This window comes from Carettochelys insculpta, chromosome 26 (assembly GCF_033958435.1).
Source record: "Carettochelys insculpta isolate YL-2023 chromosome 26, ASM3395843v1, whole genome shotgun sequence".
Taxonomy (NCBI): domain Eukaryota; kingdom Metazoa; phylum Chordata; order Testudines; family Carettochelyidae; genus Carettochelys; species Carettochelys insculpta.
This window is the reverse complement of record NC_134162.1, coordinates 6,174,581-6,196,445: the sequence shown is the minus strand read 5'-3', so window position 1 is coordinate 6,196,445 and position 21,865 is coordinate 6,174,581. Positions and strand designations below refer to the sequence as shown.

Below are 21,865 nucleotides of genomic sequence, written 5' to 3'. Positions count from 1 at the left end.
TCATCAAGTGACCCATCCCGTTATCCACTCCCAGCTTCTGGCAAACATACGCTAGGGACACCCACAACATGGGGCTACATCCCTGCTCATCTTGGCTAATGGCCCAATCCTCCTAGGACTTTCCTAGTTATTTTATGAGCCTTATTGCAGTTGTGGTCTACACACCATGCCCTGGCAAGGAGTTCCCCGGGTTGCTGGTGCGTTGTGTGGAGAAGCCCAGCAGTGGCATTAGAGGAGAGCTGGCTTATTCTGTGCTGCAGCCCAGCTTTCACCCCGTGGGAAGATTTATTTTCCAAACCAGCGTGGGGTAAACTACTCACAGTTTTAGGGCCTGATCCTCCACTGGCCACTTGGCTCTGACCGTGTGAAGTGCCTCATAAGCGAAGGCAAAGGTAGTTTGTGCCAGAGCAGTGTGAATTGGCCTTGGTGTGAATAAGAATCAGCCCTGAGAGCTCTGTGTACCCAAAGAGGGGGGGATCTGGTTAGTAAAACAATGCTAAATCAGCACTGGTGAGGGGCTGGAATTGGCAGGGGATGTGACTCAGATGAAACGGTGCAAAGGAAGATGATAGGTTGAATACAGACTGGGGAACTGACACCCTAATTGTGAGACGCACGAGTCCAATGGTCCCTCTAATTTTTCCCATTCGTGTGTGGAATAAATTTTATCTGCACCAAGGAAGGGGTGGATGTGCACCACCAATAGAAACACATGTTGCAGCTGTGGGCACTCTGCTAATCATCTGGGCGGCACCTGAATCTCTCCTGGGTGGTCGCCCACACGCTCAGATTACAGGGAATGCTGCTTGAGTCTGGAATAGGGGACATATTGGAAGCTGGATTGTTGGACCCGGACACTGCATGGAAAAGGTGCCCTAGTGGGCTCCTATGCTGGCTCCAGAGGGCAGGCTAGATGTGGACTAACATCTACAGTCTACCTGTTTCCCCTTTACTGCATACTGAAAGCTGCTGATGTTGGAAATACCGAGTCCTGAAACCATAACTGTTGTTCAGACCCACCTCTGCTGGTGCTGGTTTGCTTGTGCCCATGTTGGAGGCTGGGGTGTTTCTCCTTTCAGGAGCTGTCCAGCTGATTGGATTTGTAGGAGCTGCTGTTGCATGCTGGGACTGTGGACCATGACAAGAAAGTTGCCTGGCTCTGGGCTCTAGGACATCCCCGGTTCTGTTCCCAGCTCCATCCCAGGCTCACTTCTTATAGGCAAGTCATTTTTTTGGTGGCAAGCCATTCCAGTATTGAGGACACTGCTCTAATATGTGGTGTGGGGAAAAACCTGAGCACTACCGGGTCTCTCTTCAGCTCAGCTGTTCAGTGTCGGATGACATGGGACAAGTCACCCACCTCATCTGGAAGTCAGTCTGGCTGGTTGTAACCTGGAAAGGGTGGTCGCTCGCAATGGTGAGACACGAACGCTGCAGCTGAAAGGCCTTATGACTACGCCGCTTGTTCCCTCCAGCCCTCAGTGCCAGAGCTGCCGGTTTTGACTGGACGTGTTCCTGGTGGTTTCATCATGTGACGTAATCTTTAATTAAACCTTCCTCTCTTGTTCCTGGAGGCTTCCAGGCAATCCTGGAGGGTTGGCAATGATCCCATTAGGAACACAGGTCACTCACTGTCCTCCACTCCACGCTGCCACTGGCTCCTGTTCAGAACTAGACCTGCTTTGTTCCGCCTTTCTACTGAACTGTAACTTATCAGAACAAAGCAAAGAAGCAGAAATGTGGCGCTTTAAAGTACTACGTTTCTGCTGCTTTGTTTTGTTGGAGTAAGAGGAACAGAGCTACCTCTCTGTTACTGTGTGACTTATTAGAACAGAAGTCCTGTGGCACCTGATAGACTAACAGATATTTTGCAGCATAAGCTGCTTGGGCAAAGACGATGCATCTGACGAAGCAGGTCTTTGCCCACCAAAGCTTATGCTCCAAAATATCTGTTTGTCTATAAGGTGCCGCAGGATGACTTGTTCTTCTCGAAGATACAGACTAACATGGATCCCCCAGTGATACTTATTAGAACAATTGTACTTTTTGATTGACACCTGCCCTAGCCACTAGTGTGGCAGTCCCAGAGGATGTGCTGTACACTTAAGCGACCCTGGGGGGGCGGGCCCTTCACTTTTCCCATTCACACTGTCCCACGGTCTCTGGAGCAAATGCCATTTGTTGCCTCTTTGCCTCCCCCCTCCTCTCTTGCTGCCCACCTTGCTGGTGTGTGCTGGAGGTTGATGGAGAAGGAGCTGGCTGACAGCGTGTCTCAGTGCCTGATGAGTGCTTTTGCCTTTCGCTGTGCTGCCATATGAGGAAGCAGCATCTCTAGGAGGCAGTGTTTCCTGGCTGGGAGAAAGCTGAATGGATAAGATGGTTAGGATTGTACAGGTTGAGCCTCTCTCGTCCAGCATCCTCGGGACCTGACCAGTGCCAGCCAAGAGAATTTGCTGGACAACAGGAGGTCAATATTGCTGATTGCATTACCAGCACTCCCACTACTTGCTGGGCTCTTAGGGACATTTAGGGGTAAATTACAGCTAAATAACAGCCCAGAACACTGAGAGCCAGGACTGGTGGCTGTAAACAAACTTCATGGGACTGCAGGAAACTTGGCCATACCCATGATAAGTGGTTGTTCAACTAACTAAAATGATGCCAGCTTACAGAGTTTGTTAGGTGACAGAGTTCCAGATTAGAGAGGTTCATCCTGTGTTAGCATTCCAGGGCATCACAGGGTCAACGACTTCTTCTGACGTAAGCAGATAAGAAGGTGGATGAAAAGTGGGGGGAGGGCATGTGACTGTCTATGGGGCAGGTGGTATCAAGAGAACTGGTTGGCAAATTGTCTTGTTCTCCTTCGGGAAACTTGGCTACAAATAAAATTGTTGTCCATGTTTTCTGAGGATTGCAGGCACTGTCCACAAAGAACGTTCTTGAAAACTCAACTTTCCATTGAACACATGGGAACGCTTTGGCCGGCCTTAGCTGCAGCTTGGTGTGACATCGATTTACTAGTGATATTTCATTTTCAGGGGCTATATAATACTGTTAGAGCAGGAATCAGCAAATGGTGCTGTTACACGGAGCTGTGCAAGTTTTGCTTACTGTGGGAGCCATGTTCGCTCTTGCAAGAAAAGCTGGGTTGTTGCTCTCTGATGCAGGTTCTTTGGAGATGCTTTGCAAACAGCTGCAGAGTTTGCTGGCTGCCTTGCTGTACTGAATTCTTAAGGCAGAGGAGCTTCCTGGGAATCAGGCATTGGTAATTGGGCAGACATATCAGATGGAGGGAATTCCCTGTGTGCTGTTTGTGACCACTTCTGTTCCAGGCCTTGTGTCTAGCACATAAAGAAAACTTCAGGCTAAGAAAAGTCCCAGACTAAGGAAGGACATTTTCTTTTTCATGGGCAAACTGGCCTTCACAGTCCTATCATCTACTGTAGCGAAGGGGCTAGTGGGAGATAGAATCAGTGACTGACAGGTAGGGCCCTATCAAATTCACAGCCATGCAAAACGTGTCACAGACCCTGAAATCTGGTGTCCTTCCACGAATCTGGCCTTTTGTGTACATTTACCATATACCCATATAGATTTCACAGGGGAGACCAGCGTTTCTCAAATGGGGCTCCTGACCCATACGGGAGTTGCAGGAGTCATTTGACAAAGATCATGGAATTGTCACCTGTACTTCTGTGCCACCTTCAGAGATGGGCAACTGGAGAGCGGTGGTTGTAATGTTGGCTGGTTGCCCAGCTCTGAAGGCAGCACTCCACCAGCAACAGTGCAGAAGTAAGGGTGGTAATGCCATACCCCTGTTGCCCTTACTTCTGTACTCCTGCTTTTACAGAGGGGTGGCCAGAGAGTGGTGACTGCTGACCAAGGGCCCAACTCTGAAGGCATTAGCTCTGAAGTAAAGGTGGCAATAACATACCGTGGCATCCTTACTTTTGTGCTGCTGCTGGCCATAGCTCCTAGCCAGCAGCTGCTGCTCTCCAGCTGCCCAGCTCCAGAGGCAGTGCTGTTGCTGTCAACAGCTGTGCAGAAGTCAGGGTAGCAATACTGCAACCTCCCTCTTACAATAACCTTGCAGTCCCCACACAACTCCTCTACAGGTGAGGATCCCTACAATGACAACATCGTGAAATTCAAAATTTACATATCGGAAAAGACAGAATTTGCTATTTTTTAAAACCCTGCGACTGTGCAATTGACCAAAACAGAATGTGAATTTAATAGGCCCCTCTGGCTAGGCCTTCTACTAGGATTCTATAACTATGGCTTCAACTTGAATTGGTAGCTGCCCAGCTGGGTTTGGAGTCTCCTCTGAGCAGGAATCCAGCAACAACCATCCATGACTGTCACAGAGGCCCTTGGTTCTTTGGGTCGGGCATGACTTTTTGCATCACCATAGAGACGGGGACAAGGTGTGAAACGTAGGAGCCTGGCTCAGGGAGCGGGGGAGGAAGCTTCCAAGGCATGTCTTAAGCAGCTTGTGGTTTGATGGAGAGCTCTGATAAACAACTTCAGTGTAGTTGAGGGGAAGAAACATGGGGAACCGAGTGAGCTGTTCTTTGGGGTGGGAGCGGTCCCAGCGAGTCAGGGGTTGCTCTGAACCGTTGGTTACTGCAGCTCGTGCATCCCAGTGAAGGACAGCAGAGAGCAGGGTCTGTGGAGTGGTGACAGCGCAGGCTCTGTGCTTGGTTCGGTGCTGTTGTTGCAACCTCCATCTTCTTAGTTACTACATCAGCAAACACCCACAGGTGGTGGATAGGCCTGGCTGTGCTTGCACACGTGCACAGACTCCACACGTGGGGCACGTACAAGCAGAGATAGCCATGCACAGCAGCTCAGGTCATTTTTGTCTTGTCTCTTCAGGTTCTTCTCTGTTAGGCTTGACCCTTGGTACCCGTCTCAGCAGTCTCCCAACCCTAATGCAGATGATCAGTAAGGATTCCTTGCTCTCTTCACCAGCTCCTTTCATCTGCAGGCTTCACAGTTGCTTCTGGGCGTTAGTAAATTTAGCCTCCTAACACATGTAGGGTAGGTAAGCAGTGTTGATTCCTCCACCAACCTTGGTCACATGCAGTCAGCTCTAGGGCGGAGCACACAGCAACACAACTATGTAGTTTAGAACAGGCAGAGGGGTGAGGCTCATTGCCCAAACTGGGAGTTAGTTGGGACACTGGGCTAATGCAATCTTTTCTGCTTCTCATCTGAGCTAATGCTGTACCTGGTGCTTGTGATACATAATCATAGGCCTCAGTATACTTGTAACTGTCACACATACACTGTGCTGAAAAGCTGAGTGGAGTCAATATGTGAATGACATTTGGTCAAGAAGGGCTCCAAATGCCGAGCACCTGGTGTGAGCGCTGACTGATCATTTATTAGTGAATTTGAAAGTGAAACACCATCGTCTCTGCCCAGCCAGCTGAGTATTATGAGAGCAAGCAGTGCTGCTCAGCCAAATAGCTTCTGAGTGGCACGTAACATGACTTTACCTCTGACCGGTCTGAACAGAAAGATGCAAGAAGTGAAAACAGAGAGAAAGAAAGCAGGCTGTTCCCAAGGCAGAATGATCCAACTCACCCCACTTTGTCCTAGGATGGTTCTTACCAGCCTTTCTGTGATTGCACGCTTCCTAGAGTCTCTCAGCCCACGACCAGGGCCAGAGAACACCCCACTTTTAAAGTGATAACTTGTAGAGCCAACTCATTCCCCGATACACCCAGCGCTCAGGTGCACCTGGATAGCTAGGTCAGTGTCTGCATGTCATTGTCCGCATGGGCTTATCAAATGCTGCTGGCTCATTGTCGTTAACAAGTGCTGTGCTGGGGCGCTGCAGAGTGCATTTGTTTTTATTTCCTCTGCCAGGTGCTCTCGCACAACCTGTACACGGTGCTTCATATTCCCCATGACCCTGTGGCGTTGGAAGAGCATTTCCGGGATGATGACGACGGCCCCGTGTCGAGCCAGGGCTACATGCCCTATCTGAACAAATACATCCTGGACAAGGTAAGCCCTTTTGCTTTCCCCTTGGCCCATCTGCTTGCTTTCTTCTCCTCTTCTTTAGGCAAGGCCAGTCATCCCTTTAGAGCATACCCATCTGTGGACTTGGCTATGTTCTCCTTGGATAGGATTTAGAACTGGGTCTGACAGCCGCCATCATGGCCAACACACCGGGAATCAAACCGAGAACCTCCCGAGCTAACAGCACACACTGCTACAGCTGGAACTAAAGCATCCTAAATGAAGCTGTAAGAGATTCACATCCTCAGAGGATCTGATGGGCCAGGGGACCTTGTTCACCAGGGGGTTACACTGAGAGAGGACAGTCAGAGGCCTTAATTTACCCCTGTTGCATGTTGTCATCAAGGTAAAAATGCCACCCAGTTCAACTCCTGCTCCCCCTGCAGGTGGCATTCTGCACAGGCCTGATTGTCCACATGTCCTAGCTCAGGGCTCAGCAGCCTTTCTGAGGCAGAGGGCTGAAATGTGACCTTTTGACCTCTCTGTCCAGTCCGAGTGCTGGTGACATTTTTTTAAAGTCACTAAAAGTCCTCCTGACGACAGCTTCATTCATAAATAAATGAGGCTGCAGAGCTTTACCATTTAGGTGGTTGGCAGCATTAGCAGGTCTTCATTTAATCCACAAGCTTTGAGCAAGCTCCCAGCTGCATGGGGCTGAGCTCCTGCCTCGCTTGGCACTCGTGCTGGGGGTTGCTGACCCATTGCCTGAGGCAAGGCGGAGTTCAAAAGACAAGCAAATGCTAAACATTCGTTATTACCTGCATTGGCAGCTCTTTGCACACACTGTCTCCGTTCCATTTCACCGGCCCTCCCTGCAGCTGATGAGTCACTGTTTCCAAGAAGGGGAGAGCAGCTCTGACCCCCAGAGGTGGAAAACCCAGCAGGAAGGCCCAGCCCTTTCTCCTGCGGTCGGGTGTTTTTTTCACCCTGTTTTGCAGTTTGTCCGGGAGGCCGAAAATAGAAGTTGGCACCTCAAGGGAACAGGTATTTGGGATTTTCTTGTAGCTCAAAGGCCTCGTGGCTTCTGAAACGGAGTTGCTGTCTGGGCTGCTTTCTCTGGGCATGGGGGGAAAGCAAGTGACTAGTGACTTTCTCCCACTCTGCTCTTTAGGACCATCCTCTTTGAGTCTAGTGCAGGGACACCTCCTCCTCCTGCCCTCCAGTTTTCAAAGAGCCAGGCTGCCCTGTTCTAGGATGCTCCACTGGCCAGTGAACTAGGAGACAAAAATCCAGGCTTCAGAGGTTCAATGTGCCAGCGTGAGGCCGTTGGGCTGCCCCCTTGTGACCCTGCACACTTCGCCCTGAGCGCAACGTGTGCCTTGCTGCGTAGGACAGCAGAGGTACCCACCTTTGAGTGGGGGGGGTCTCCCTGTTGCCCACCTAGGATGTGCCTTGGTCCATTCGCAGCTGTACAGAAGCCAAACCGTGGCTGTTCAGTGCATAGCGCCGAGTGCCAACGTTTCACCTGAAATAGTGGGCACAGCACGGCAAGTTGCTGGAGCTGTGGGAGAGAGAGGATGCCATAGTGATGGAAGCCTGTGCTGTGAACTCCCCCCATCCCCACCCCGCAATATGCACTGCAGTCCACAGCCCATTTGTGGTATTCTTAGCCCAGGACGTGAGGCTCTCCCATGTTGTGACACCGCACAGGCTGTTAGTCCATCAGGGACCCTGAGGGAGCCATAGACAGGCTCTGCTTGTCCAGCAGTCCCAGCGGACCATCTCATTTGTGTTTATTACAGCTGCCCCTTGTTCATTGCCTCTGCCCTGCATCACGGGTTCGAATTCTGACTAGGTCAGCTCAGCCCACGAGGAACAAACCCTTTGAGTTGCTTGGGGGTGGGCCTTCCAGAGGAGATCTTTCAAAACTCGGCTCCTGTCTTGATGGCCAGGGAAGATGAGAGGAGGCTTTTTGGTAAGACTAAGTGGTGTACACTGGTATCTACAGCCAAAATATTTCCTTCCTCCCTTGCCCTTGGGCTGCGTGCTATTTGGATGCTTCCTGATCCCCCAGAGGTGGCTGCATTTCTCTAGGGGTGGCTGCATGCCATTTGTGAAGTACCTTTTGGATGAAAGGTACTGCAGAGCGGTGAGATCTGACTGAGTCGTTTGTAGTCACTTGCACGGTATTCCCTCTGGGCCATGGAGCTCTGAGATCATCACCAAGGCACTAAACTAACCAGCTGCGAAAGTCCTGGTACACTGTCACGTCCAGATCTCTGTGCTCAAGGGGGCCGTTGTGTCTGGAAGCGAATGAAACACATGATGCATCTTGGATAGGGCTTGGGACTGGGACACAGGTGAGCTGGGCTCTGTTCGTGGCTTTGCCACTGCGCAGGTGGGTGACTTAGACTGAATCACTCTGTTGGTCCGTGCCTCGGTTTCCCCATCTGTGAAAGGGGGACCCTGCTGCATAAAGAGCTTTGAGATCCAGGGATGGAAATAGCTATAAATGGCAGGTATCGTCTCTCTTCTGCAGCCTTCCCTCTCTGGGCAATGATGGCAGAATGGTCTGAAAGGGGGAGGATCATGCCTGGCAGGCTTACAAGTGTCCTGATGTGATACCCCAGGTACACCAGAGCTGGGTGCATTAGTCATAGGCTGGCAGGCAGCAATTGTGTATTGGAGCCCCCACCTCTGTGCACTCCAGGTTCCCGTTAGAGTGCTCTGTTTGTAGAGCAGGAGCCTGGGAGCTGGGACTCTTGGGTTCTAGGCCCAGCTCTGCCTGTGACATGCTGTGCGATCTCATGGCCCTGCTCTGTGCCTCAGTTTCCCCAGGGGTACAGTGGAGGTGACCGTGCTCCCCTACATTGCAAGGGGCGTAGGGGTTGCAGGTCTGCGGAGTGCTTTGCACTCCGGAGATGACAAGCACCGTAATAGGCTGTTGCATTATTCCCGGTGCTTTGTAAGGCCACAGCATCCCCATCACTGGCTCCTGGGATGTGATTGCAGGTGCAGGAAGGGGCTTTCGTCAAGGAGGACTTCGATGAGCTCTGCTGGACGTTGACGGCAAAGAAGAATTACAAGCCCGACCGGAATGGGAACAGCGTCGTGTCACATAAGGATGCTTTCAAGCTCTGGTGTCTCTTTAACTTCCTCTCCGAAGATAAATACCCGCTTGTCATGGTCCCAGATGAGGTAGGAACCCCTTGTCTTGTCTGTTTCACACACCGTCTGTTCCTCAGCTTCCTGGTCACTGAGGGAAAACGCTAACCAAATGCAAGAGATTTCTCTTGGGCTGACAAGCGGAGACGATGTGTTTTGTCACCTGGCTCTTATGGGTCGCTACGCTGGGCATTTGGCTCTGTTGGCCCGGCCTCTAGGCATTTTCAACCCCTTATTTCAGGGAAAGGCCCAGGAAGAGCCATATCCAGTGCGTGCTGTCCGCTTCTGCGGGCTTTCGGGGTGCAGCTGCAGCTGTGGTGGAGCTGCTGGGAGGGTGCCGGTACAGCCCTTTCATGCTTGCCTTGCATCTGCCTGATCTGTGCCCAGATCCAGCCCATACCGTGTGCTGGTGCTGCCTGAGCAGCAAACTTTCTCAGCTGCATCCTGGGTGGGTTCAAACCCCCAGTTTTGTCATAGGGGGGCTGAGCCCTTGAGTGAGCCAGGGATTCTCAGCGGGGACTGCTGCTGTCAGGGTGGTTAAACACTGGGATATGTCACTCTGGGAGGTTGTGGAATCTCTGTCGCTGGCGATATTTAAGAACAGGTTCGACAAACATCCATCAGGGCTGATCGAGATGGTGAGGGCAGGGGACTGGACTTGATGACCTCTCAAGGCCCCTTCCAATTCTGGTGTTGTACGTTCCGTGCACTGGGTCTTGTGGGAGCAGGTGGCCCATGCGGACATGCACTTTCAGCCGTGTCAGCCTCCCTGCCGGGGGCCTCCTGAGGGCTGCCCCCTTTCCAAACTGAACAGGCACGTATAAGCCGCTCGCATTTAAAGTCGCAGGATGCCATCGGGGGAACATTTCTGATCACTTCCCTTCCCTGATCAATAGCTGATGGGTGGGGGGCGGTTTGTTGCTGATGGACTCCTGCCAGCTGAGCTGTGTTCCCTGAGGGTTTTAACCTGTGGGGAAGTCTCTGACCACCAGGGAGGTGTGTGTGTGTGGCACACGCCCTCAGCCTCCATGGGGTTAATGAAAGGAGAAGAATCCCAGCCAAAGCGGCTAATCATAAGCTCTAAATTCCACGAGGCACGAAGAAAGAGAGGTTTTTGTGGGCTCCGAAAGCAGAACTAAAGTCCCCATCAGGTGGTTTGCAAATCCACACCGACCCAGGCGGGGAAAACAAACCCATTGACGCTGGCTTCAAAGCGAACAGCAGCCTGGCCAGCAGTAAGGGGACTGTGTGGGCCTGGCCTTGCCTGTCTCACTGACGGGCGGCGGGGATGACTTTAAACAGGCTGGCAGCTGCTCTTGTTCCATCTCCCCTTGAGATCAGCAAAAACCAGAGCTGTGTGCGTGCATACGCAGCAACCGCACTTCCTGTTCCCCAAGAGAGGTATTTCCTGCTCCACAGACTTTGACAAACTGAATCATCTCTCTGTTTGAGTGGCGCTGCCTACGAGCGGGCCTTGCGCCTGTTTTTTGGGGGCTCTTTTCCTTTCCTCTCTTGGGAGCAGAGGAACACGTCCAATCCATGGGACGGGGTCAGAGCTGTCCCTCACCCAGGGTTACACCGCGATTAAACCACAGTAAATTCAGCAGGGTTGCATGGACAGAAAACTCAGCTCTTCATTTGTAGGCTGCAGGCAGCTCCGCCCTCTGGAGAGGAGAGGTGGCTGAAACCCTCAGTTAAAGTAACCAAACAAAAACCAAAACTTCCCCATCGGGGTTTTTTAATTTCAATTTTCTGATTGACTTTCTAAAAAAGTTTTGAGGTGATTTCTTCGCACTTTCCGGGAGCCTGTCTCCCGCACCTTACAGTAACTTGGCTAGAAGGGGGACCAGAAAGCCTCGGCTGACACTGAGATTACAACACTGGTGTGAGATAGACATGCCTTGTGCCCAGCTGTAGCACATTTAAGGTAGTTATCCAGCTCCTGTAACAGATTTCTGCAGGATCTAAACTTTTCTTAAAGTGAGTTACAGTTGTAAATAAATAAATAAACAAACAAAAACAAAACCCTTCCCAAATGCTTGCTGACTGTGTAACAATGTCGCCTGAAACGGCCAGATCTGAGCAGTGGGAGCAGCTGAAATGGTGTTGACCCTGAAACATGATGATGGTGCTTTACCAGTCGGCATTTAAAATGCTTTAAGTGTATCACCGTGTGGCTAATTGTCAGCAGCTGTTTGTGCGTGTCAGGTAATTGCTATGCAAAACAGGGACAGAAATAGCAGTGGCCCCAGCTTCATTTTACCAAGCTAAACCCAACAGTAACTGTACTAAGTAAAATGCTAGGACAGCTCACTGCCTTTTGGTTGCCTTGAGTTTTAGGAGCTGCTAATAGCTGGGGGAGTCACAGGTGGAAACAGGGGGTTCCCTTGCTGCCTTTCAGTGAACATGGGACTTCTCCCAGTCCCTGGTCTGGAAGAGAGGGTACCCCTGGCTCTCTGGACGTTCTCAGGTGAAGGTAGTGTTTGTGGAGTAAGATGGGGTTGTCCTAGGAAAGAAAAAGGGGTTCCCATGGGTCCAATGGTAGGAGCAGAGCTGTCTCAAAGTGCTGGGGGTTTCTGGGGTGGAAATGGGGTGCCCCCAAGTCTCTGCAGGGTGCCCCTAGCTTTCTGGGGGTTCCCAGGTTGAAAAGGCTCTTGCTCCTCTTCCTTCCCCCGCAGGTGGAGTACCTGCTGAAGAAGGTCTGCACAGCTATGAATGTGGAGCTGAACTGCTGTGAGCTGGATGACTACCTCTCGCAGGACCCCCAGCACCAGAGCGGCATGACGGTCTGGCAGTTCCTGGACCTGGTGAACTCGGGGAAGCTCCTGCGGGGGATCGAGCGGGAGGCGGTCAGCATGGCCATTGAGGAGGTGTACCAGGAGGTCATTGAGGATGTGCTCAAGCAGGCAAGGGGCTCACCGGGACCTTGGGAGCCGAGCTGCTGGGAGAGGGGCTTGTGCTGGGCTTTGGTCCCCACCAGAAATTGGCCGCCCCACATAACCTTGTGCACACCTGGAGCCAGGTCCTTCCCTTTCACCCTGGGGATGACCTTCTGCCCAGCCCAGTTCCACAGGGGCACAGTCCTAAGGCTGTTAGGATACAACCCCACCTGCTGAGCTTATGGGGACGGGACAAGGGAGAGCCCGGGACAGGGCGCTGAGTCCCCCTCTGACCCCGATCCTTCCTGGAGAGCTTATAGGACCTGCATGCGCAAAGCGCTCTTCAGCAGCCACCCTGAGACAGCCAGGTGATGAGTCTGGCAGACACCGTCACCCAGCCCTTTGGGTTAGCTACCAGGCTAGTTTGTGAACTTAAAAAATGTTTGCGGAGGTGAATACAGACCCTTGATGGCAGCCAGCACCCATAGTCGTTTGTAGTGACAGTGTCATCCACTGCTTAGAGCAAGGGATGGCAGCTGACTCAAGGCCACTGAGTTCCATTCTCAGCAAGCCCATTGTGTAACTCTGGCCAGCTGACCCCGGGTAGTCCTGGCCAAGTCACGCTGCCTCGGTTTACCAACCTGCAGGACGGAGACGGCTTTTGCCTGCCCTGTGAGATTGGTAGGCTGAATGAATTCGTGCCGGTGAAGCACAGAGAGAGCCTTGAATAAAAGGTGCTGGGCGAGGAGGAGGGATCTCTGGATCTCAGACCTGCCCCAAACCTCTCTGAGCCATTAAGCACTTGTTTTGGCTGGCTGGGAGTGCCCCTTTGGGTTTCCATTTGGGAAGCAGCCCTCTTGGCGCTTAGAAAGGAGTCTCCTGTCAGCCAGGGGCTCTAACCGTGCCTTGTGGCCATGCCCACCGCGGTGGCTGTGCAGGTGGTAATGGCGGCGCTATTGGCCGGTGCTGGGTTTCTAGAACTGCTTCGGCACATGAGGATGTTTTTGCTTATGTGGCGGGACCCCCGGCCTGTGCACGTCGGGCTGGTTTGGCTGGTCCTTCTTGTCCCCAGCCACCTTTGCAGCATGACACCCTGGTGCCCATTGCTCCGTGCGTGTCTGCTGGGCGTTTCCTCCCTCCTGAGGCATTGTGGGGCAGGTAAGCAGCAGGGTTCCTAGCATGCACCAGCATACGGATCGTTCTGGCTGCTGGGCCCAAAGTGAGCCAGCCAGGGCAGGAGCCAAACCTCCATTGGAATTAGCACAGATGGGCTGTCTGGCTCAGCCCCTTGTTCAAGACACCTCCCTCTCTGTTTGCCTGGGCACAGGGCTACCTCTGGAAGAAGGGCCAGCTGCGGCGGAACTGGTCCGAGCGGTGGTTCACACTCAAGCCCAGCACCCTCTCCTACTACATGAGCGAGGAACGGAAGGAGAAGAAGGGCAGCATTGTCTTGGACAAGCACTGCTGCGTGGAGGTAATGCCCCGGGCTTTGGTGGAGAGGCAGAGAGCTGGCCTGTCCGGGCAGCAACAGTTCCACCCTGTCTCCCCATGTGGGGATAAAACCCAGGCAATGCCGGCAGAAAGAAAGCAGGCGACATACGGTCGGACCTGATTTCACCTCCGTTAACACAGCAGCTCGATGGCAGCTCGAGGCTAGAAAAACTGCCCAGATGCCACAGTGATGGGCGCTGCCCAAGAACCAGAACCAGCAGGATTTTCACAGGCTAGGGCACAAGGGTAGCCACTGGCATTTCTTCTCTAGATGTGTCTCCCCTCCGCCCACTGCAAAAAAAACCAGTGAGCGCTGAGCTCAGGTTAGAACAGCAGCAGGGAGGTGGTGCTATGGGGTTTAACTTGGGTCAGAAGCCTATAAGGCAGCCAGGAGTTGCTAACCTGAGTTCCAGGGCTGGTTGCTGTGTCTTCACAGCTGTTTGAACCCAAGTGGACTAACACCTGTTAGAACACACCTGTTTTAGTTTTTTACAGTGTGACATGAGTTGGCTCGTTCTCAGCCCAGCTCCCAGACAGCCTTCCCAGCTGAAAAAATCACTGCTGCAATTGGCACTAATGGGCAGGGACATCACTGAAGCACAGGGCTATCCTAGAGGGTCATCTAGTCTGACAGCACTAGCCTGGGGCTGGGGGGCATATGCCCATGGCTGGGAGCTGGCCATTTATCTGCATGTTGCCCCAGAGGCTTCCGTCCAGCAAAGCAGGTGTTAACACAGGACTCCGGTTTGTACAAGGACAGGGAGAGGTGGATCATAGGCGTCATCCACTATAATTCCTGCCCCTTTCCATCCAGAAGGAAGGGCTCTAGAGAAAGGGTTGGGTGCGGGGCTGGGAGCTGGGCATTGCGGGATAGACAACTGTGGGAATTTTCTTCAGGGGTGGGTTTATGGGCACAGTGGGGTTTTGCATTATTCTGGATGGGGTACAGGTAACTCCTTCCCCTCCCCACAGGTTCTGCCAGACCGGGACGGGAAAAGGTGCATGTTCTGCGTGAAAACGTCTTCCCGCACGTACGAGATGAGCGCCTCGGACACCCGGCAGCGGCAAGAGTGGACGCTAGGTTTGTCCTGAGCAGTGACGTTGGGTGCAAAGGCAGCTTCTGCCGCTGAGCTCTCCGTGTGCTTCTCCTTACTGCGTGCTCATGGCAGGCCCCTGGCCCGTAAACCTGAGACCCAGATTCTTTCTATCCTACCCCTCACTAGCTTCAGTGGAGCCAGCTGGGTGGGGAGTAGGGGGAATGCCGTGGCTGAACTCCACGTTCTGTCTCTCTCTCTCTCTCTCTCACAAGTGGGTGCGCCGGACATTCCTGCTGTGTCCTTTGGAGTTCCCCTTTCCCTTGCTGGTAACCTGCGTGCCAGTGAGCAGCTTCGCTCCACCCCAGAGGTGGCCGCAGTTTGTTTGGTACTGGGTCTCTCTCACTGGTGAAGCACTTTGGGATAGGGTGACCATCCATCCCATCTGTAACGGGACAGTCCCTTATTTAAGTTGCCAGTGTCTCAGGGCAGTAACCCTTCCGCAGGGTGGCTGCCTTGTTCCTGGTGCAGCAGCCCCTGCTGCCAGGGACCCTGTCCATAGGGCAGCTGCCACATTCCCTGGCCCCCTTTGCTGGGAGGCTGTGGAGCCCCTATTTTCAGCAGCCCCCTTCCTGGCCAGGAGGTTGCAGAGCCCCCATCCTCCGCTCCCCTTCATTGGAAGGCTGCAGAGACCCCATGCCCAGTGCCCCTGGGGCAGCCATCCCCCATTGCCAAGGAGCCCTGAAATGGGACAGCAGCTCTCCATCCCCGGAGGCTGGTGTCCCGTATTTGCCCTGGAGCAACGTGGTCACCTTACTTTGGGATGAAACTGATAGGGGCTTATTAACTATTTATGAAGAGCAAACTAAGTGAGGCAGTGTTAACTAGGGCAGTGTTTCTCATCCTGTTTTGATAAAGTGCCTCTTTCTTCCAAAAAAAAATATAAAAAGTACCCCCAGTATTCACAAGTTTCAGACACTATTTATTTTCCACCATTACAATGTACTTGTTTAAACAACGTAAGCATAACTGGTTGGTTGAAAGAAATGGCCTGTAGGCAATAAAGTTGCTATTGTACTTATGACTGTGCAAAAAAGATAAATAAAAAAATTAGATGAATATAAAATAAGTCCACATTTTTTTTATTCATGAAAAAGATTGAGAAACACTGAGTTAATGTACTCAGTGCTCTTCCAGAGGGTATCCCCCAAGCCACATAGAGCCCTGGTTGAGAACCACAGGACTAGTGAATAGAGCATTGGACGGGGACTTGGGAGACCTGGGTTCTGTTTCTGGCTTTGTCCTTCCTGGGCCTCAGTTTTCCCATCTTTAAAATAGGGATAATGTAAAGAGCTTGACAATCTACTGATGGAAAAGAACTGGGGATACACTATGAAGCAGCTTTTCTGGTAAACCTTTCCCAAGCTTCTGCTAGTGCCTGGCCAGCTGGTCCAGGTGCCCATTTCCCAGCATTCAGACCCAAACCCCTTTTCCAAACTATTGCAAGTCCGTCAGCATAAGTAGCTGGGCTTTCCAGCGTTGCATTGCTGCAAACCCGGTCGCTTTCATTGGGCTGACTTTTAACCCATGGCAAATGGGATCCCTGGAAGGGGCCTGTGTGAATATAGACCCACGGGGGCTGCCATGCTCAGCTCCACCAAGTGGCTGAGTAATCATCACCCTTGCAAGGCAGCTGAAGAAGTGAGAGTGGGAGACAGAGACCCAAGGGGTCCTGTCTGCCCAACCCCAGTGTGGTTCTCCCACTAGCCCAGGTAGCGGCGGCCGGGATGCTGCAGCGGCTGGCTCAATGGCCCAGCCAGGTGTGGCCCCCACTGAGTTTCCCGTCCTTCTCCCCCAGCCATTCAGACAGCCATCCGGTTGCAAGCGGAGGGGAAGAAGTCCCTGCACAAGGACCTGAAGCAGAAGCGCCGGGAGCAGCGGGAGCAGCGGGAGCGGCGGAAGGCCGCCAAGGAGGAGGAGCTGCAGCGCCTCAAGCAGCTGCAGGAGGAGAAGGAGCGGAAGCTGCAGGAGCTGGAGCTGCTGAAGGAGGCCCAGCGGCAGGCGGAGCTGCTGCTGCAGGAGGAAGAGCAGCGCCGCCGGCTCCAGCACGAGGAGATGCAGAAGGCCCTGGAGGTCCAGCTGAAGGAGGCTGAGCAGGTTGGCACGGAGGGGAGATCCAGGCTGGGGGTTTCCCTTAGAGCCGGACAGCAGGTTCTCTCTTGATCGCCCTGGCAGCCGTCTGGGTCAGCACTGTTACAGCCTCCTGGGCCTTTCCCCTGGCAGACTCCAGTCCCTTTGCCCAGCCACCCTGGTGTCTGACCCCAGGCACAGGCCCCTCAGCACTGCATCCCAGTGGGCGGCACTGGGGTACACCCTGCTTTTGAGGACCCCTCTGCTGCAAGCCCAGCACGACATTTCCCCCCAGCTGGCCTGGCAATGTCCTAGTTCTTCAGACCTGGGAGTAAGGTCACCCCTCCCCTGGCCCCGTCGCACAGGGCTCAGTTTGCGGTTGCACTGTGCACCTTCATGAGGGCTGATTGGCATTTCAGCGTCTGGAATTTGGATTGGCATTTAGGCAGTCTGGGGCGCTCGATATTCGGGTGGCACCAGGGACACCCTTCTGCTTCCTGGCCCCGTCTCGATGCAGCCGGAAGGCCTGCTGGGCAGCGGTGTCACACCTTTGGGAAGGGATAAGTTCCCTGTTGCCTCTCCCAGGCTTTGCTGGTTATCTGCTGCCAAGGGTTCAGGTCTTGCCCCGTAGAACCTCCAGCCAGCTACAAAGGGAGGCCCAAGGTGGGGAATGCGTCCGGCTCCCTCTTGCTTGTAGGACGGAGAGGGGAGGCTAGATGCAGGCGGCGGCTGGGCTGTGCGCTGCCCACGTTAATCACCATCTCCTCCCCACTCCCCGGCGCCAGGCTCGCGCCTCCATGCAGGCTGAGATGGTCCTGAAGGAGGCGGAGGCCGAGCGGCAGCGCAAGCGGATCGTGGAGCTGGAGGGCATGCAGGAGCGGCTCCAAGAGGCACTGCAGCAGGAGGTGAAGGCCCGGCAGGACGAGGAGGCTGTGAGATACGCACAGGCCAGGTATGCCCAGGAAATACCTTCCTTCCTCCTGACTCCTTTGTGAGCAGTGCTCTGAAGTCTGCTCCCGCTCCAGAGCAGCTGGGACCAGAGGAACTGAGAGCTCTGGCACGGCTGATGCCCTTCCTGTCCCTTCTGGGAGAGGCTGGGAATGAATAGCTCTGTGTAACCCCCACTCACTCACGGTGATGGCTTGTTCCTGCCGAGGGGTGGTTGAGCCACATGGAGAAATTGAGGCACAGGCTACAGCCTCACAGAGACCTCCCTCAACACTCCTATGTTCAGATCTAGAGGTCACAGGTTTAATTCCCACTGCTGCCGACCCACCCACAAGTGCGGCATCAGCCCAGCCAGAGGTGGGGAAAGTGCCCCAAAAGTTACTTGAGTAAAAGTCCAGCTGCTGGGGAGGGTGTACTTAAGTACAAGACACCAGTATCCCTCTGGAAAACCGCGTGAGTAAAAGTATGTGTGCACACGGATCACATCCTCTATTGTACTCTCGTACCTTGAAGTGAAGGCAGCTGCACTTTTACTCAAGTGACTTTTTGGGGTACTTTTTGCACCTCTGACCCCAGCACTGCTCCCCACCATGTCGCCCTCCCTGGGAAGAGGTGGCCCAAGAAATAAAGCTTCTTTCAGAGCCGTCCCAGACAGCACCCCTACATCCTTCCCTGCATCTGCTCCCTCTGAAGGAGATCAGGAGTGACGCTAGCTGCCCCGGTGGTCTTGCTGGGCCTGGCCTCGCCTTGAGCCATGCGCTGCGAGGTTGGACGTGGTGGTACGGACGTGCTGCTTGGGCGTGCGGGGTGTTAACCTCCTCTTGCTCTCCCTTGTCAGGTTGCTGGCTGAGGAGGAGGAGAAGCTAAAGCAGCTGATGAAGCTGAAGGAGGAGCAGGAGGAATACATCCTCAGGACCCAGCGAGAGAAGCAGGTCCTGAAGCAGGAGATGGAAAACAAAAACAAGTGTTTGGAAGAAGCCCAAAAGCAGCTGGAAGAAGTGAGAGAAACCAGGCAGAGGGTGGACCAGGATGTGATGGTGAGCATCGTATCAGCCCTGCCTCGCCACCTGCCATCACCGAGCCCGCCCTGGGGTCCCCTCCCTCCTGGAAAGAAGGAGGGTAGTTTTTCTCTTCTGGGAATCAGATGTTCCTCTTGGGGACAGTCATGTGATTTATTTTTAGGATGTTGAGCCTGAAAAATTGGGGCCCAAGCCTGCACTCTGCTGTAGATCTGGAATAGTGGCATGGAAGTCGGTGGTATTACACCTGCGTAAACACCGGTGAAGGAAGGAAATAAATAGGGCCTACGGGTTTGAACAGACCAGAACTCTCTGTCCAAGCATGTATAGATTCGCCTATCACCATAGCGTCTGGGCAAATGTGCACCACCAGCAGAGAAACAACCGTAGCTGTGGGCTCTCTGTCAATCAGCTAGGCAGCACCTAACTCCCTCCTGAGCAGCTGCACAAGCATGCAGCTTACAGGGAACACTGAGTTAGATTCTGCTGCCTGCTCATCCGTAGTGCAAACCTCCATCACTTGAGCCAAAGTAGTATCCTCTGGGTGGCAGATACCACGTGGTGTTGTAGCACATGTTACAACTGCACCAGTGTTCCCAGGAAGCTGAGCACTTGTGCTGCCACCCAGGTGATTAGCAGAGCCCCCACAGCCAGCAGCCTGTGTTTCTACTGGTGGCGCACATCTGCACCTTCCTTGGTGCATCTCAAAGGTATCCTTTGGATGGAAAAATCAGAGGGAACCCTGACCTTCACCCTGCTGAATGTTTCATTCCATATGTTAAGAATAAGGTCTCAAAGAGCACTGGAGGGAGGAGATGGTTTGAGCACTGAATGGTGGTTGTAAGTTGCATCTCACCAAGCCTGGCTGGCAAATTCTCTGTTGTGGGAGATCTGCTGGAATGGCAACCCAGGAGCCTAGAGCAAAACCGCCGAGATGGGATTTTCTTGCTACCGTGTTGCCTGTTGATTCGCTTATCCCCAAAGCTGGCTCTGGACGCTGAGCCAGGGACGACTCCAAGCCCCACCAGAGCAGGGGCTGGGATAGCTCAGCTCAATCTCCATTCTTCAAGGCAGTGCAACTCCCAGGCCCAGTTTGTGGGAACGGGGGATGGGAACTTTCTGCAGCTGGTCCGTGGGGGGGTGGTGTCTGCATGGGATGGATTTGCCAGCTGTGTGCACATTACCTGCCTGTTCCTGTTCATTTCAGGCGGCCCAGAGGAAGCTCCGACAGGCCAGCACCAATGTCAAGCACTGGAACGTCCAGATGAATCGACTGATGCACCCCATTGGACCAGGAGGTGAGTGGCGGGACTAGGATCTGAGGCGGATATATACCTTAATGTGGCAGCTCATTATTTTGCAGCCTTGCTGTTTTGGGATGGTCTCATATCTCACAAGCTAAGCAGAATAGGGCTTGGGTGTTACGGGGATGGGAGACCTCCAAGAAACATACACGGTGCTTGGCATCTTCAACTGCCTAGTGCCCCCCTCTTCCCTACAGAATGTGAAAATGAGATCCGAACTACTTTGGATTATTAACGATTCTGTTGTGTCTCTTTTTACTGGGGTCACAGGTGTTAAGCAGAGTCTCCCAGCCAAATGATAGGGAGGAAATTGCATTCTGCCTCTTCTTTCACTTCCTGTCGTCTGTTGCCTATTGTTGCTCTGCACTGTTTGACAGCCACAGGGCTGCACCCTAGAGGTGGCTGCATTTATTAACAGCTGACGTGAGAATAGACACTTGTAGTGTGGGAAGTGATTTGGGATGAGTGGCCATTACATTCCACTGCTGTGATTACACTGAGCAGCTTAGGGCTCTGCTGCTGCTGTCTGGAGTTGCACATGGCGTGGGAAATAATTGTCTGTTTGCATCTGTTCCCAGAGAAGCGTCCGGCAGCGAGTGGAGGACTCCCCAGCATCCCGCCTGTGATCCTCAGCAGGCGAGAGTCATCCCTCAAGCTCAGGCAGAGATTAGAAGATAAGAACTGTGAGCCTGAGAGCGAAGACAGCAAGAAGAACGTGGACAATGGAGAGCCCAAGAGGCTGTCCCTAGCTCCCGATATGGACACCACAGCCGCGGAACCCTCCAACTAGCCTCAGCTGCTTGGCAGAGCCCAGCACAGAACTGTAGGCACTGTGGAATGTTCTGACTTGCAAGAATAGTCAATGCAGTGATCTCTTGTAGAGAAATTAGCTGTATGTAGACACGTGCCAGAGAGAAGTATGGATTCTACAGGAGACATATATAACTCATCTAGGACGGTGGTGCTTCCACTTTGTGCAACTAAAGTTTGGTTACAATTTGCAAGGAGACTCAGAGCCACACCTGTCTCGTGGAGATATTGGTGCTCCTACCATCTGCGTTACAAGGGTGCATCTCTTGCAGACTACAACTCCCAGCGTGCTGTGCCCCATTTTGACCGGAGTAGCCGGCTGCCTTTCGTAGGAAAGCGGAGAGGGGCTATGAACGGCTTTGTAGAATCCTGCGGACAGTTTGGCCCACAGGCCCTGCTCCTGCCACCCCAGTGTTAGGATTTCACAGTTGTTGCTGGTGCAACCGTGGCTGTCTAGCGCCCCAAGCTGCCAAGCGCGGGGCACATGTACAGATGATGTCCAAAGGAAACTTTGAAAGAGCTGTGCCCTGTTTTGCTTATTTTATAAAAACAGATGCGAAGGTGTTTCGGATTTTTTTTTTGCCTTAAAGATCAGCAGTGTCAAATCTTGCCCATTTTTCCAGGAGGCCCCAGGGGTTCCATGTGCGTTTGCATCTTCACAGAGGGGACGGGGCAGGGTTATTTACAAAGATGTGGTTTCTCTAAGGGCTGGGTCAACTGGATGTTAACAAAAAAAGAACCAGGAATAAAGTTGTTCAAAACAATGTGACTGTAAACCTCCTTCCCCGCTGAACTGCTCCACTTTCTGTGCCTGGCTGACTTGAGATCCTAGTTTCATTAGTTCTCCTTTTTCAGTAGGGTCTTGCAGAGCAGACACAGGGCGAACGTCTGATGCAGGGAACAATCAACTTAGAAATAAATCCTTCTCAGGCTTCTTCAGCCATCCTCAAGAGCAGAAAAATGGCACAAGCTGATCCTCTTTTCCTTTCGCGCAGGCCCTGTACTGAGGGCAAGCATACAGTGGGGATGCCGGCAAGGTTCAGACGTGAAGTCACCATGGAAACTTTGCTCTTGGATCTGATGGCTGATGAATTAGGATGTTCTCCTCGCTA

The 21,865-nt window shown here is 53.0% G+C and overlaps 1 protein-coding gene across 2 annotated transcripts in view; it reads left to right on the top strand.

Annotated features, from left to right (window-relative positions):
* DEF6 (DEF6 guanine nucleotide exchange factor) overlaps positions 1 to 21,513 on the top strand; it is a 33,192-nt gene extending 11,679 nt beyond the window's left edge. Inside the window, exons 2-11 of one of the 2 annotated variants that reach the window (XM_074977414.1) lie at positions 5,878 to 6,018; positions 8,986 to 9,171; positions 11,817 to 12,044; positions 13,345 to 13,491; positions 14,481 to 14,589; positions 16,401 to 16,699; positions 17,458 to 17,624; positions 18,459 to 18,657; positions 19,847 to 19,937; positions 20,522 to 21,512. In XM_074977414.1, the coding sequence (XP_074833515.1) occupies positions 5,878 to 6,018; positions 8,986 to 9,171; positions 11,817 to 12,044; positions 13,345 to 13,491; positions 14,481 to 14,589; positions 16,401 to 16,699; positions 17,458 to 17,624; positions 18,459 to 18,657; positions 19,847 to 19,937; positions 20,522 to 20,733 (1,779 nt within the window). In that variant the 3' untranslated portion in view covers positions 20,734 to 21,512. Of the gene's footprint in view, positions 1 to 5,877; positions 6,019 to 8,985; positions 9,172 to 11,816; positions 12,045 to 13,344; positions 13,492 to 14,480; positions 14,590 to 16,400; positions 16,700 to 17,457; positions 17,625 to 18,458; positions 18,658 to 19,846; positions 19,938 to 20,521 lie in introns of both variants that reach the window. The other variant, XM_074977415.1, reaches the window with a different exon arrangement.
* Positions 21,514 to 21,865: the final 352 nt, after the last annotated feature.